The following is a 16,612-nucleotide window of genomic DNA, read 5'->3' as shown; positions in this document are numbered from 1 at the left end:
GCAGGTTGGCACATAATGACACACATAAGCCTCCAGACACTTGGCAATGAGGTGGAACCATTCTGGACCTCTTTCAAACTGAAGCCAAATTGTTGAGACCATCTACCAACTTGGTGGGCCGTATTCCCTTGTGGCTTACTTACCTGTAGTTGGTATACGTACTCTCAAAACATGCGACTTGATCCTTTGATGTTTAAGAATACATTCAGCTGTTTATTTTTCAATTCTCTTTTTTCATCCCTAGCAAATATTACTAATTACAATTTTAATATAATGTAATAGAGCCAAGAAAGTTTCGTTCTCTCTATGTATAGCAATTCTTCAAGGCCAGAAGGGTTCAGCAATTCTTAAGTAAAACGTTAGGAAAAACTCACTCGCTACTCTCTCAGAACATCTATACAAAAGAAAGCATAATTGCAGTCATTTTATGCCACAAGATCACAGAATCACAGAATGTTGGGGATTGGAAGGGACCTCGAAAGATCATCTAGTCCAATCCCCCTGCCGGAGCAGGAACCTAAACGAAATTACACAGGAAGGCATCCAGGCGGGTCTTGAATGTCTCCAGAGAAGGAGACTCCACAACCCCCCTGGGCAGCCTGTTCCAGTGCTCTGTCACCCTCACTGTAAAGTAGTTTTTTCTCAAGTTTAAGCGGAACCTCCTGTCCAATGCCACATTAGCCCTAAGCCACTTTTTGTTAAAATTCTGTTTAAAAAGGGAGAGACCACTTCAGAATTTAGGTTCTGATTTTCACTTGCATCTGAAATACCAAGAGATGAAAGAACTCAGAGCCATTCTCAAAATAGGACTGCAGAAGTAGTGCTTGCAAAAGAGTTCTGTACATCTCTGCTGCATCCTGTTTCACCCCTCTGAAAAGTGCTGGCGCACCGTGCCCTTACCTCTTGGGGCAAAAGATAACCTTGCTACTGTACATCCAGGACTGCTTTTGTAGCAAAATAGATATTTGTGTCTGAAGTGGCAGACCAGGGGACTTCAACCTAAAACATTCTGTAAAAAAATACCAAGCTAGTAAAACAGAAAAATCAAAATTTGTTATCTATTTCTAACTTGACAGTTGAGATACCAGTATTAGTAATGGACAGTACTAAACATTCCTGACCGTCATTATACAGGAACAGCTTTAAATATAATTTCTGTCATACCAATTATAAAAGAATTGAGTTCTTCCATTCAGACAGTCATAACTCACAGCTTGCATATTTTTTGAGCTAAGCAGTATTTTTCATTATTTTAAAGCCATTAAAGAGAAATGGTATTGTCTAAAGGTTAGAGTACTAGACTGGGATCGTTCTCAGACCCAGTGTCTCAGCTCTGCCACTGCTTTGCTGGGGTGACCTTTTCAAGCAACTTAATTACATTTTCTCAAAGTTGTATGTAAAGCTGAAGACTTTCATTAACATTCATAAAAACTTGGAGATATAAATGAAATTAAGATGCGGGAACTGGCTGTTACTATCAGTAATAGAATATGACATCTAGACATGTTTGTTTTGAGAATGCAGAATGGAGGCAAAATCAAAGGACTGCAGAGAAAGCAATGGCACTAAAGATAGAAAAAAGAAGTCAATAAGGGCTGGTGATAATCTTTAATAATGGAACAATGTAAAAACATTCTTGATGATCTCTGTACTAACATACTGCTACAAACCTCTTGGTATATTGATAAGATTTAAAAAGATGTTGTAAAAGATGGAGGAAGGATTCGTGACTGGCTAGGCTAATTATGTCCTTGATTTTCTAAAATCATTTTCCTGTCAAGCAGATTGGTGCTTTTGTGTACTGCAGCACAATTAAATAAGAAAACCACCTTTTAGCATCAAAGAAAACACTCTGTATCTGATCAGTAGACTGCAAGAAGACTTAGCTTTACTACGTTGTCCAGAATACCCTATGTATTCATAATGCCTTTGGCTTGTACCTACTGTCTAAGAAGTGTGTTGCATTTCCAGAATACTTTTATAGGTTTGATTAGTAATATTTTTAGGAATTATGTTGTAAGACGGAATTAACTCCTCCTCAGATCATTGGGAGTGACTCATATTCCCTAATGACAGAACACAGTACCTGAAAACCACAAATATATGAAACTCAACGTGGCGTTCTCCTGTAAGCTGCAGTAAACTGAGAATAGGAAAATTTTTAAAAATTGAAGTGTGGGGAGGTTGACTACTACTTATCGCTACCTCTGTTTCTCTTGTGTTTCAGGGCCATCTAGTGGAACAAGAAAGTAAATTTTACTGCTGTTCAATAATTCTTTAATTCGTTGGCTTTTGCAGTGGGCTGAATGTGCAAAGTTGTTAGTTTAATCATTATCATTGTAGGTTTCTGTAGATTTCTTCCTAATCTCTATTTCTGACACATCCAAATACCAGGCACTGTAATGTTTCATTAATTGTACTCACAACACAGCCCACTGTAATGGGAAGTCACCTTTTTTGTGTACTGTAGTAAAATGCATGCACATTTAGTGATCCAAAAATTCATAAAGACACAGAGGATTTTGAAGAGCTGTTCTTAACATTAACAAGCACAAATCACGGCTCTGGCTGCATTCTTGAACGCATCCCTGACATTGCTAGTCAAGGTGTTAATGGGAATAGCTGTTGTAGATGTACAGTGGGTAAGTAGGGCTATTACTGGTTTGCTGGGAATATGGGACAGGTATTGTGGCAGTAACAGGAGAGCAGATGGTTTTGTTGAAGCAGTTTTTTCAGTCCTATAAAACCAAGGTGGAGAAGCAGCAGGTGACATGACAACCAAAATCATCAGCGCATTCATATCTGTGAAGGCGTGTGCTAGCAGAGCATCCGTTATCTTGCCGCTCCTGCAAATATACTGGGATCAGAAGCTGAGTTTGTGACAGTCTTTTCTGTAAGCTCTGTTCCATATTGGTACAAAGCCAGTACTCTCCAGTGTTTACTGGAACGAGTACATAAATAGCATATGGCTGCTTGCTACTGCAACATACTGATGAAAGGAGATCAGCAGGGTTTTTAAATGGAGTTTACAGTTTCAGAATCACAGAATCGCCTCGATTGGAAAAGACCTTTAAGATCATCGAGTCCAATCATGAACCTCGCACTGACAAGTCCCCGACTAACCCATGTCCCTCAGCACTATGTCTACACAACTCTTCAATCCCTCCAGGGATTGGGACTCCACCACTGCCCTGGACAACCCCTTCCAATGCACGATATAAAAACCTGCAGGATGAGGAGGAGGAGGAGGTGTGGGGAGCAGGCTCCCCTGAGCACCTAGGGAAGGGAGAGCCGTCCTTTTTCTCTGCAGTGGGCACAACCGCAGCCAGATAACACATAGGCAGGATGCAAGGGGGTGGGAAGAACTGATTTTGGTTGTAATGGATTCTTTCTGTAAAACTGACTTTAAAGTGACCTTATATCCACGCTAACATAACAACTTTGCAGGATCCTTTATTATGACTCTGTGTTAAAATCCAATCTCTCTCTTGTTTCTTATGGTTTCAGTGGAAAACTGTTTATCAGTCCTTTTTCTGAGCTGTGTTTTGTTCTACATTCTAGGCACAGCTGATAGCTCAGTCAATTGGTCAGGCTTTTAGTGTGGCTTACCAAGAGTTTTTAAGAGCCAATGGAATTAACCCAGAAGATCTCAGTCAGAAAGAATACAGTGACATCATCAATACCCAAGAGATGTACAATGATGATCTCATACACTTTTCCAATTCAGAAAACTGCAAAGAGGTAAATTAGTTTTGGAATTTCATTTCAGAGGAACATAATTCTCATGGAAATATCTTTTGGCATTTTAAGGATGACTTTATGTCTCAAGATGTGTTGCTTCATCAGTACTGTGCTACTAAAAGCAGCTTTATAAGTGTTTAGAATCTCTTCTCTTCATTTTCAGGCTTTTTCTGCTTCCATTGATCAAAACAGTAATAAAATACATTCACATGTGACATAGATAAGCTCTGTGCTATTCACAGTACACAATGTAAGGTGTTTTTATGCTTTACCAATGTACTGATACAGAAAGGAATGACAATCTATTTTAATGCATGTTGTAAGTGATTTCTTACTTAAAAGATACAAAGACCATGCATCCAGGATGCACTGAGCAGGCCAGTTTCTCAAGAACACCAGCAAAACTGCCATGTGAAATGGAATTCCACACATAATGCATGGAAATGCAAGAATTTCCCCTAAGTGCTCCAAATTACATAAGTGTAACTATTTAAATTTGATTTTGGGTGTAGTGGATTCTTTCTGTACAACAGCCATATGTTTCACATTTTACATTTCATACCAAAGTCACCATAACACCAAGCATTCCAAACCAGATTCTGCTTTGTCTTGTATTGCTGCAGTGTGACTGGGATTTGGCCCATGTTCCAAAGGTCAGAGTTTCTATGCTGAGTCCTAAAGCAATACTTTGAGATGAACTGCAAATTTCTTAATCCTCCAGTCACAGCTTTCCTACTTATACTACTTTTTTTGTAGCATTACAGGTTCTTTTGTGCAGCATGTGTATTCACCTATACCTGCAGAGAGAAAAGTTATGATTTGATGTGTAGTTTTACATGTCTGCAGTCACTAGATATCAAAAGAGTGTTTTCATATGCATACAAGCATGACAAAGTATTTCTCTTATAGCAAACAAGGGAACGTTCACTTGAACAAATCTTAATTTAACTTGGAATTGGAACAGAAAAATACAAATATGTCACATTTCAAAGTGATTAGAAAAGTCATTATTTTTCTGGCACCTTTGTTTCCAATTGGTTTATGAATATTGGAACAATGACAGAATTGGGGCATACTGGTTGGCTCAAAGCCTTTACAGACAGCTTCAACAAAAGTCAGCTGGCCTTCGTGATTCCCCTAAGTATGGATGTCCCTGTCCTTCCACATTTGAAAGAAAATAATTCCCAGTATTTTGTTAAAGAGTATATTCTTTATTTAAACTCTTACTCCCCTTCTGTAAAAGTTAGATACGCTATGATTACTGAACAGTTAACATCACCATATTTGAGGAGTAGTCATTTGCATTATATCAGCACATCAGGGATCTTAGATTAACATGCTAGGCACAAGTACATTAAAAAGTGTTAATAATAATAGTAACAACAGTAATAATCAAGAGATCCTTGCCTGAAAATAAGACAAATCCTGAGATCAAGAGTAGTGATTGCAGAAGCAGAGCTCAACTCAAGCCTGTGTACCAGGCATTGCCTTAGCCACAAAATGTTACAGCCTCCCCTAGCTTCCAGGCTCCAAGGATAAATACTTCTTTTGCATTCATTCACTAGATCTATAGAGTTAACCAATGTGTTAGGTTTTTGCTTATTATAAGGACCTATACAACCTTCAACAAACAAGTGCAGGATACCCCTGAAAAGTATGTGTTAGTCAGTTTTAAGCGTTTTTGAAGTCATGCTACTACCTGATGGCAAAGAACAGAATTATTTTTGTAATTTGTAGGTGTTATTCAGGAACAACTGATATGCTAGTGCTCAAATTGAAGATAAATCAAAGCAAAAAATGTGGTGTGGATTTTTTAAATTTTTTATTTTTTATTGCAGCTCCAGCTAGAAAAACAGAAGGGAGAAATTCTTGGGGTAGTGATTGTGGAATCTGGATGGGGATCCATTCTACCCACTGTTATCCTGGCTAACATGATGAATGGAGGCCCTGCAGCCCGTTCAGGAAAACTAAGTATTGGAGACCAAATTATGTCCATTAATGGAACCAGCTTAGTTGGTCTACCTCTTGCAACATGCCAAGGGATCATAAAGGTACCTGAAACTTACAACTACATGTTGTAGATTGTAAGACCACAGAGATATAATATTCTGACAAGCAACCCTGTAGACTTCCAGCAGATACAATTTTTCATATTACTGGGAGGGGGGAGGGGAGAAGGAATCTGTCATTAACAAAAGTAGAATTAGAGATTCAAGGGTGATAATGTACAGAAATTTAGGGCTGGAGAATTTGACTGCAGCTTTGTTGCTGAACTATAACAAACGAGGCCACGTATGAAAAATCTGCCTAAATTAAGTTACTTAGCTATCTTCACAGTTACAGGCTTCCCCACAGCCTCTAAATTAAAATCTGAGGATTAAAACCTATTATGCTGCTTTGGGCTCCTTGTAGATGAAATGGATGGAGGCTGGTAGAGCACAGGATAGATCAAGTGAGTTTATGAAGACTCCCCAGACATTATGGAATATCAGAATATATTATCTTTAATCACCGAGATGAAATCTAACGTCTGTACAGATTTACCAAGAGCAGCAGCAGCAGGAGGAGATTAATTAGCTAGATGCTGCTAAAGGGCAAGCAGTGGTCAGTTTCAGTTTTTCTTGAAACTTTCTTAAGTTTCTATAGTAATTAAAGGCAAAATTTTGGTACCTTTTGTTGGGCCAAACAACTTACGAAGGAGATACATATCTCTAAGTTAACAACAGATTTCTATTAACTCTAGCTGTTCTTTCTTAAATCAGCTGTTTTACACTCTTGCAATTAGGAAATGACTAATGAAAGTGCAAATTAAGATCCATTTCAGAAATATTAACTTTTGGACTATGTTACAGGGTCTCAAGAATCAGACACAAGTCAAACTGAACATCGTCAGCTGTCCTCCTGTTACTACTGTCCTCATAAAACGGCCAGACTTAAAATACCAGCTGGGCTTCAGCGTACAGAATGGAATTGTAAGTTTATGCATTCAGTGATTGTTTCAGTTCTGTTTTTTTCCTTTTTTTTTCTTTGAAGAAACACACTGAAGTACTGAAAAAATACTTGCCCATGACCTTACTTTTTGTACTGTACTGTGATCCCTTAATTAATCAAAACCTTATAATCGCATCTTTGAGTAATAGAATGCAAATGTACAACACCAGGAGAACAAGTACTGCCATTCTTGAGGGATTTTCCTCCATAAAACAGACACAAGATTTATAGTCCAGATTGTCTGATGCAATATGTGGATCAGCTAATTCACGTGTAACTCTGTCATTAGTATGCCAGAGTTACAAGGAGAACAGTTATGCTGAAACAAGTTTTTACAATTCTAACATTCTCACCTTAGCTCTGATCCTGTTTTTCTTTTTTAAATTTCAGCATACACTCACTAAGACTTTCATTTTTCTTGCACTGTGCAAAATTTATTTGGATCACATGGTAGCAGGCAAGGGAATGTAACTGTGAGCTCCTCTAGTTAAAACTAACCACCTCTCGCTACAAGTAATTGTATGGGTTGTGGCACAGGTATCCCTTCTTTGCATGCTGCAGTTTCCCTGCAGTAACAGCAGCAAACAGGAGAATGAATGTGGCAGGTAACACTTACCCAGTGTGGTTCAGGGTCCTCCTCTTGTAGTTCTTCCTTCCCAAGCCATTCTCCAATACCTTTCCAAAGCAAACTCCCAAAACAACTAGTTCAGGTAGTCACCTGGCCTTTCTGGGGGCTGATACTAGCATTAGGGACTGTCTGTAGTGCAGAAACATCACCATCTCCTCTTCCTCCAGTCTAGGAAAAAAAAATAATCAGGCTGCTCACGCAGAAAACCACATCACAAAGGACTGTGGGCTCTGGTCCCCTGTTCTGTGAAACTCATCGATTGAAGTTGCCAGATTTCTGTTTGCCACCCTTGGAAGAGTAGCAGGTAACTCTACAGGGTATGGTTTATGGGTCTTGCTGTGCTTTAGCAAACAGATGGCTCATTAGTGGATTTTCAGCTCTGCTAGCCATCGCTAAGTTAAGATTGCACCTAAGTTTTAAGTGTTCCTACCTAAGATCACATACCACATTGTGGTCATGGCAGAGACTGGTATAAAGAACACCGCTACAAGCCTTGGTCCAGCTGGAAGCACTCTGAAGCGATACCTACCCCAGGCTGACATCCTTTAGAAGCAGAGGTGTAAAAGTATTTGTCATGTTTGGGATTAATGCTCTGACACTTTACTTGAGTAGAGAGAGGTCTGTAAAAAAATACTGAAAAATCAGCTGTGTGGTATATTTCTGTCTTCCTTTGCCTGTGCTTAATCCCCTTGCACCCACCTGTATGTGTATGTTAAATGGGTATGGTTACTGCTGGTAGTTCACTCTGATAGCACATCCCAAGTCTTGGTATAAAGAGGATGAAAGGGATAGGATCTGGTTTTACAGGATCTCAGAGAGGGTGCCGAGAACAGCATATAATGCTGTATAAGGCACTGACTTATTTCCTAATTGCTGTCCTCTGTAAATCTAGTATGTTCAGCTGGTGCTATGATAAAAACAGGAAAACATATTTAGTGAACAACGAGCAGTAGTACTATGATGTGTTTATCACATCTTTTAGGAGGCCTGTCACAGCATTGGTGGGGGTTGGGTCAGGACTGGGGAAAAGAATCAGGCCAAGGTAGATTAGAAGCAGCATATCATGACCTCACATGGACAGAGGCACTTACGGAGTCTGAGAGATAATCTATTTACCTTGTCCCAGCTAATAATCTTCTACATAATTGGAGCCTGTTTAGTTCACAGCGTGCTCACTCCATCTACTGGTCATTTGTCATATTCACCACACTGCATGGTCATAATAAATTCCAGTTATATGAGCAACATTTAGATGATATCCAGTATCAGATTGAGCAAACTCAGCATAAAAATCCCTCTCAGATAACTAAAAAAAGAAAGCCTTGTAATACATTTCATTTATGAATACTCTGTGTTTGAATATGAAAGCCAATGAACAAAAAAGGAAGGATTAACATCTTTTGTTAGGCTGCTGGGCTGGTAAGTCCTTCCTCAGATAAACTTTCTCTTACTTCATTTAACATTTGAAAATATGAAACAGCAAAGTACATCTCTCTGTTAGTTTGCACTTTTGAAAAGCCGTTTTGTAATTGCCAGCATAGTTACAAATTATGACAGGATTCAGAAATAACCTCCTTATTCTTTGTTGGCTCAGCATTAGCGCAGTGAAGAAATAAATGGCTTGCCAGAAGGCGTATAATTACATGTGTCCTACTGCTATGCCATTACCTCATTATGCGTGCAGCTGGTACTTATTTCTGTGCCTCTTCTGATAGCAGTTCTGCAGTGGTTCCTTTTCACCCTGCCTATCTCATCTGTGCAGGATGAACAGCTATTACATTAGTGAATAGCCCATAAACAACCTGAACACACAGAAGTATTACCTGAGCTGGGTTTTGCTTGCATAGGGTATCAGGAGGATGCAGAAGCTGGGCTGCTACAGGTGACCATTTTCTTTGTGTATCCTGTATAGTTTAATTAACGCAAAGCCTGCAGTTGTGTTTCACAGAGCACTAGTAGTGCCAGCCTTTGGAAGTTTCAGTTTGGGAACAGCACAACAATATGAATTAGAGTGTTAATTTTGCAAAATTCCTCTTCCACTAACGATGCAAATATTCTTCATGGCTCTTGAAAACTACTGATATAGTTTCATTGCATATTTATAAAAGGAATCTAAAATTTGGACTGTAAAACGCTAAGAGAAGAAAGACTGTGCGTACGTATGAAACAAGTATGAATGTTGTTTGATGGGGAGGTGAATATAAGGTGACCTATCAGACACCTTCTGAAAATCATTATGCTACACTTGTAAAAATTATGATATTTAAATACAAGTAATCCTCTTGTGTCACATCATTATCTTGTTTCCTAGATTATGACAAATCTATTACCAGTTGTATTTTTACCGCTAATGCACCACTTCTCAGTCTATATCTCAGAGCTCAGACATGTTATGTTCTCCAAGAAGTGTATCTACCCCATCACTAGCCTAGCACAATTCTATCTAAAAAATACCATCAAACTAGAATAAACTCTTAGTTCTGTTAAGTTTTACCTTTTTTTCTTGCCTTTGTTTATATTTATTTAAACTGTCTGGGGAAAAATATACAGGGTTTAAACAGAGTAATATAGGAGTGAGATGAGGAGAAACCTGGTTTAATAGATTATATTTAAGGCATTACACAGAACAAACAGTTTGCCTTGCTCTGTTCTATCCTTAATGTTTTGCTACATAATGGACAGTTGCAATAAAACTGATTGTGAAGCCACTGAAGCTTCACATCTGATTTACTGCACCTTGTCTGAGACATTGCAGAATCTGTAACAGCTGAATGGACTGAACCAGAATGGTTTACACCTTTATTTATAAGTAGAGTATAGTCTCTAACTTACAAGATCCGCATCCATCATGCTTTATTTAATAATGTTACAGCTGTCACCATGTTCAGCCAGTATAGCAAGCGAAACAATCCTGGCTGAATAGAATCATATTTACCTAGTAGTACTGCTCAGCTTAAACTTTGCCGGCCTAATCTGCCATAGCTCCACTGGCTGGAGATAAAAGTCTTAGAAGTTGCTTTGAGTCAGACACTTAAAAATATAGGAGCCACTTAAATGTGTCCTTCAAGTAAAGCATATTTCTTTACATGTCTGCTGCCTCTAGCTTAACAGCATCTGTGAGGCTAAGCAGAGCCACTTGGGCTCTGTGTCTGTTTCTTTTTCTACTTCATTAAAATAGTTAATGCTTATAAAAAGGAAGCTGACTGCCTTCCCTCGAGAGGGATCACATTCTTGAATGAAGATAAGAGACTGCTTCCTATGTCTGAGGTTGTTAGAAGGAAGAAATTCACTGATGGAATTAAAAGTGCTTTGAGAGCCACACAATGAAAGGTGCTGTGGACAGATATGCAAGCCATTATCTCTTCCTTTATGCCAGTGGGGTGAGAGGTCACATTTCCATTTGCACTGAAAGCTTTTATTTCAGCTGGCTCTACTGTCTCTAGATTTTCTTTTATACTGTGAAAAATATATTTACAGGGTTTCTTTTGGCACATTCTGCTTTTTGTCCTTTCAGATTACCACACAGAATCCCCAACAGCAAGGAGCAAACTGTTATTCTAACAGTGAGTTGAATTGAGCAGCTTTCTATAAAAGATAAGATCTATGTAGTATAGCTATATGATTAGAAGGTAGACTACCTGCAAAACACTATATTGTATGTGGCTGAAATTCAAGATGCAATTCTTTGAAGGGTCCTTTGATGGTGCCTCTATCCATATCATAGTTTATGAACCACAGTAGGCAAAATTCAGCCACTGATGACAGTGTGGTGGAAGATAAGTCTCCTTACAGGAGAAAGTCTTTTTTTCAGAAAACTGAGAAAGGCTTTTTATAAACAAAGAATAACTGTATACTTTTGCTCCTTGTATCAGACAACCTGAACTTTGGGTAAGAAGGGATTTCATTTTTTATAGCATTGTTATTTGTGAAGAGGAACTTAAAGGAAGCTGTTAGTGTCATACGGAAAAGATCCTAGTCAACCACAGACAATGTTTCACTTTTAATATATTCCAGCTTGGCCATTTCCCCACACACAGTTTCTGAATTAGATTACAAACTCACTGGGACACAAGCCACATCTTATCCTACTGGTATTTAGCTCTGAGCAAATGACCAGATCTCAGTAAATAACAATTCTTGGCATATGAATCTAACCATTGACAGTAACTGCAGAAACGGGCTCATCATTGGATGCTCTAGCACTCATTTCTTTTCCTCCAAGGTTTTTCTCAGTAAACAAAAGGTAAGTCTCAGCACTGCTACGCTCTGCACAGTTCCAGAGATTCAAAGAGATTCAAGCTATACATTCTCTGCCTTATGCGCTGCGTGAGCTTAGTCTTCTGAAATCATTTACTAACAATGTCTATCTAATATACAGCTGTCTAGTCTGCCAGGGAGGGCCCTGTTGTAGCACAGATACCTGTTGCTGAGGAGGAAGCATTCTTTTAAATTCCCCATACTGGACTGAGACTTTTCTTTCTGTCTGTACACCATGCATGTTGCAACCTCAGAGTAGCAGTGTCTGCTGGGACTATGCCTGGTGAATGCAGCTTTTCTCATAGAATTATTCCCCTATTTTAGGGGGCATAGAAGTCAAAACTTGTGCCTGGTTCTTTACTTGTACCTCCAGCTGCCAGTTGAAACTGTGGCCTGACTTGCCTTCTTCATCCTAAACTCCCTATGGCCAGCAGCGCTGTAAAACATGGAGAAAAGCAGTGGCTCTGGAGAGCAGAGTGCCCTTTTCCAACCTGCAGAGAGGCACAGGAAACAAGTCATACTTCACTATGCTGAAAACAGCCTATAGAAAGAAACAGAATTTGCACATTTCATAGACTCATAGAATGATCTGGGTGGAAGAGACCTTTAAAGATCATCTAGTCTTACCTCCCTGCCATGGGCAAGGACATCATCCACATCCACCAGATTAGGTTGCTCAAAGCCCCATCCAGTCTGATCTTGTACACTTCTAGGGATGGGGCCTCCACAACTTCTCTGGGCAGCCTCTTCCAGTGTCTCACCACCTTAATCATAAAAAATTTCTTCTTTACATCTCTGACATATATCTTTCCTTTGTGACCATTCTGACAGATTGCCAGCTTTCAATATAAAATGTCTATATGGCATCATCCTTTCCTTCAGCCTGAACTAGCGTTTGTGCAGGGTTAAGGATTATGCTTTGTATCTTTTTTGTTGTTGTTTTTTCTCCATGAATGTGAAAAAAATTGCTGTTGTAGATTAATTTTTACTTTAGCACTTCTTGTTTCCCATTATTCAGAAAGAATAATGTGGTAGTTTGCAGAAACAGTGCAGGTGGCACGGTCAAAAATACTTAAAAACCACTTTCTTCTCATATCCCAACAGTACATAAAACTTCTCTCTTCCCTCTAAGTCCACTTTTTTGAATGGCTGCTACCTGGATCAATGTGTTAGTTATTTATATGTCCCCAACCCATGAGAATGAAAATAAAAATCGTAACTTGCACAAATCTTGGGAAAAACCCCCAACATTTAAAAACTCACAGTATTGCTTAAGACTTTCTACAATATCTTCTGGAATCCTTATGGTGTCACCACTCATTATTATGTATTAAACCCTAGTAACTGCTACATTATGGCATTTCTAAGCTTTAATAAACTTTGCTTTCTCTTGGCAGATTTGCAGCTTGATGCGCGGTGGAATAGCTGAGAGGGGAGGGGTAAGAGTAGGACATCGTATTATTGAGATCAATGGACAAAGTGTTGTTGCTACTGCTCATGAGAAGATAGTACAAGCATTATCTAATTCAGTGGGAGAGGTAAGGAAACAAATACTTGATCAAGGAATTAAAACTGTTGAAAGAACATATTTTTCAGTTGAAAAGAGTGTCTTAACGTAGTATTAAAACCACCACCTCAGTAAACTGGAGTTGAGGACTATCAACAAACAATTCACAGAAATTTTTTGAACAATTAGGTGCACATTCACTGCATTTTTCCACTCATTTTCAAGAGTTCCTGGTATGATTCTGAACCTTCAACCTACAGTTTGAATTACATAAATCAATTAAGGGAAGAAATTGTACAAGCATGTTAGCTATGAAAGTGTCTCTTGGCTTATTGCTACAGCATCTGCCACAGAAAAAAATTAATATTCCAAGAGCCGAGAGATTCAAATTTGTATGTATTTTAAGAATTTAATTTCCACTGAACATTTCCAACTTACCTTGGGAATAAGTTAAGACATCTTTCTCCAGTACTTTTAGAGAAATCAGCAATGAAAGAACAAGATCCTCCAGTTTATCAAAATACCTACTGAATTTAGTGGTAGTATCATACATGACCCTGGCCAGATCTTCCACTAGTTCCTTTGCCAAAATCAAAGATAACTTGTTTTCCTGTGGAAAATGATACCTGAAAAATAATACAGAGTTGGCATGAACCAAGCTGTAGACTTCAGTAGAACCTCCATGCCTTTATGGTACCTCTTTGCTACATTACATCTCACTAAACACGTGAGGACAGTATGAAACGTTTTTCCAGCATGAAGAGACCAAGATATCAAGGCACCATATGGCTGGCGAGGGTCTGTATTACCAGTTAGTAATTCCTTTCTCTTGCATTGTCCGATAGCTGTTACTACGTTTCTGATACAACTCTGATTATCTGATGCCTTTCATCCTGTTAGTCTGTAAAATTCCTCTGGCACTTACCACAGTACTCCTTGCAGAAAGATCTTAAATACACCAGCCAGGAGAGAACCTGTTCCACCAAACTCTTTACTGCCATTTAAATATCAGGTGATAAAGTCCAAGTTTAGTTGTCAGAAGACCCTACTCCAATTAGGAGAAAATATGTACAAAATGTCAGTCCTACAGGGAAGGAAGATGTAAGGGGAAAAAAAAAAAAAAATCTAAGTTCAGTTAATACCAGAAGAGCAGAATGAATTTTCAGAAAGGTTTGGGTCTGCTTCTTTTTTAAGGGCTGTAATTGGAGCAGGGTATAACAACAGAAAATGCTTGGGTGTCTTTTTAGCTATATGATGTTGCATCCTGTTGTTTTCATTTAAAAACCACACAAAAAAGGCAAAGACAGCAAACCAGCTTGTTAGAACCAGAGAGCTCTGAACCTCTGATAACATTCACTTCTATAGAAGCCAGGACAACAAATGCACTTACACCACAGGGAAAGACAGATTGGGCCTTATGGATTCTTTTAAACTAGTAACAACTCTGTTAATTCCTGTGTAAATCAATTGACAGATTCACATGAAGACTATGCCAGCTGCCATGTTCAGGCTTCTGACCGGACAAGAGACACCCCTGTACATCTAGCATGCGACTCTCTTGCGGCAAAATAACTAAATGATTCCATCAAAGCTGAAGCCCTCATAGCTGAAGAGAATTTTGTATTTTGTAAGAATGAAAGGCTTTGAAGCTGACCTGAGGACTCTGAAACAAGGAACAGACAGGTGTCTCTGCCTTTTCTCTCCTTCCTTTTTATTTCTTTGCCAAAAAGCGATGAGAAGGATGGTCAAGGACAATAATCACTGACAAAAACCTTTGTAAAACATTTAAGTATTTTGCAACATCTTATAAACTCTTTTCTCATAAAACTTAAAACATATTTCTTTGTAACCTTTATGTGGAGTGATGTATGTATGTCTGTCTTGTTTGATAACACGGTGAATGTGAATATTTTGATGAATGAGACTGCAGGGAATGGCAAAGAGAAGCAATTAGAGAAAGTTACAGCTGCCTCAAGTTTAAAAAAAAATCCCAGTCCCATCAAGTGGTCCAATACTGATGGCTTTGCAGAATTTCAAAACTGGTGCCAAATAGATGGTATTTCAGTGGAAAGGAATGTGTGCAGTTAAAACTTTTAGATTTTAATGTAAAGAAAACCACTGTAGTACTTGGTATTGTTATGACAAGTGTAACCTGTTTGGCAAGGTGTGAACATAAACATGTAACAAGTGTTTCATATGCTAAATAAAGAATAATTGCCACAAGATTAAAATCAAAATATTTATTTAGATACATATTTATTTTTAATGCTTGTGATTTTTATGATTTAACAGAGTTATTTCATAGATAACTTATTGCACAGGTTGTGTAATGTATGTGTTGGGCTGGGTTTTTTTTTTCTTTAATTTTTGCATATTACCTTTTTGTTTATATTGGCTCAAAATGGGAAAGCCATGCTTACCTGTTTCTGTCTTTTATAAAGCATTCTTATTCCTAAGGCAATGTGTTCTGAATGTAAATCGTTTTGACAAATAACCTAGCACCATCAGCAGTATTAGAATGTGTGTAGATAAAAAAACCTAGTAGTAAAGATGTATTCCATATGAGATAAATGTTAATTGGTGTAACTTTTCATCTAGATTTTTTTTTTTGGCCAAGGCCTTGAAGAAAATACACTGTGACTTAAGAAGCCTTACCATGCAGTAACTAAAGAGCTTTAGATGACTGTACTTCAAGTAGTGTGTTGCATGCAACTGACCTTAGGAAAGAATTAACCTACTATCACTAATAAATCTGAAATAATAAAGGAAGCTTGCTTTTTCTGTTTGTTGTGTAAGTTTACATAATAACAAAATCCAAGTAGATAATTTAATTCTTCATCTAAGTGCAGTTGCAAAGGTCACAGACTATTTTTTTAAAAAGGAATTAATCTCTTGAATTAGGAATTTGTGTATCATTATTAATCTTGAGAGTAGATGCTTTCAAGTAGCATACCTTGTTGGCACTGGCTGTCACTGTGACCTCACATCAATATAGAAGCATGCTATAATTAAGATACATTAAAATGGATGGTTCTGTAAAACTTAAACTACCCCTCTTCAGCTACGTTCCTTTGTGACCTTTTCACATGATGTCCGCCCAGCTCAGAGTGACACAAATGAAACCAGTATATGATTAAACCTCAAATGGAAATTAATGCTATTGGCAAGCAGTGCTGAAAAAAAAAAAAAAACCAAAAAATTAAAACCCTGAAACGTCAGCCTGTGGTAGGTTCTTTATGTGAGCCTTTTGTTTAAGGCCTTTCCAATTTCCTCTGAGGGAGTCAGGATGAAGCTTGCACTGTAAGACGTTGCTGGCAGACCTGTATTTATGCTGGTAATCAAATTAGTGTCAATGATATTTACTTTTTTTTTTTTTTAAGGTCAAAGACTTCTTCCCTAATGCATCTCTCAGTCACAATTCGTGGAGTACTTAAACGGCAGTTTTCAATAGCATACGCTACTCCATTAATAAACTCATGAGCATTCAG

At 38.2% G+C, this 16,612-nt stretch overlaps 1 protein-coding gene across 1 annotated transcript in view; it reads left to right on the top strand.

Annotated features, from left to right (window-relative positions):
• Positions 1-15,893, top strand: part of LOC104532604 (amyloid-beta A4 precursor protein-binding family A member 2) — a 16,444-nt gene extending 551 nt beyond the window's left edge. The window contains exons 2-6 of the mRNA XM_029087441.1: positions 3,562-3,741; positions 5,580-5,792; positions 6,594-6,713; positions 13,015-13,155; positions 14,599-15,893. Of these exons, the coding sequence (XP_028943274.1) occupies positions 3,562-3,741; positions 5,580-5,792; positions 6,594-6,713; positions 13,015-13,155; positions 14,599-14,670 (726 nt within the window). The 3' untranslated portion in view covers positions 14,671-15,893. The remainder of the gene's footprint in view (positions 1-3,561; positions 3,742-5,579; positions 5,793-6,593; positions 6,714-13,014; positions 13,156-14,598) is intronic.
• The last annotated feature ends 719 nt before the right edge of the window (positions 15,894-16,612 follow it).

Source organism: Antrostomus carolinensis, unplaced genomic scaffold (assembly GCF_000700745.2).
Source record: "Antrostomus carolinensis isolate BGI_N321 unplaced genomic scaffold, ASM70074v2 scaffold19581, whole genome shotgun sequence".
In the NCBI taxonomy this organism is placed as follows: Eukaryota; Metazoa; Chordata; class Aves; order Caprimulgiformes; family Caprimulgidae; genus Antrostomus; species Antrostomus carolinensis.
Note: the sequence above shows the minus strand (reverse complement) of the source record. Positions and strands in the feature narration are given on the sequence as shown.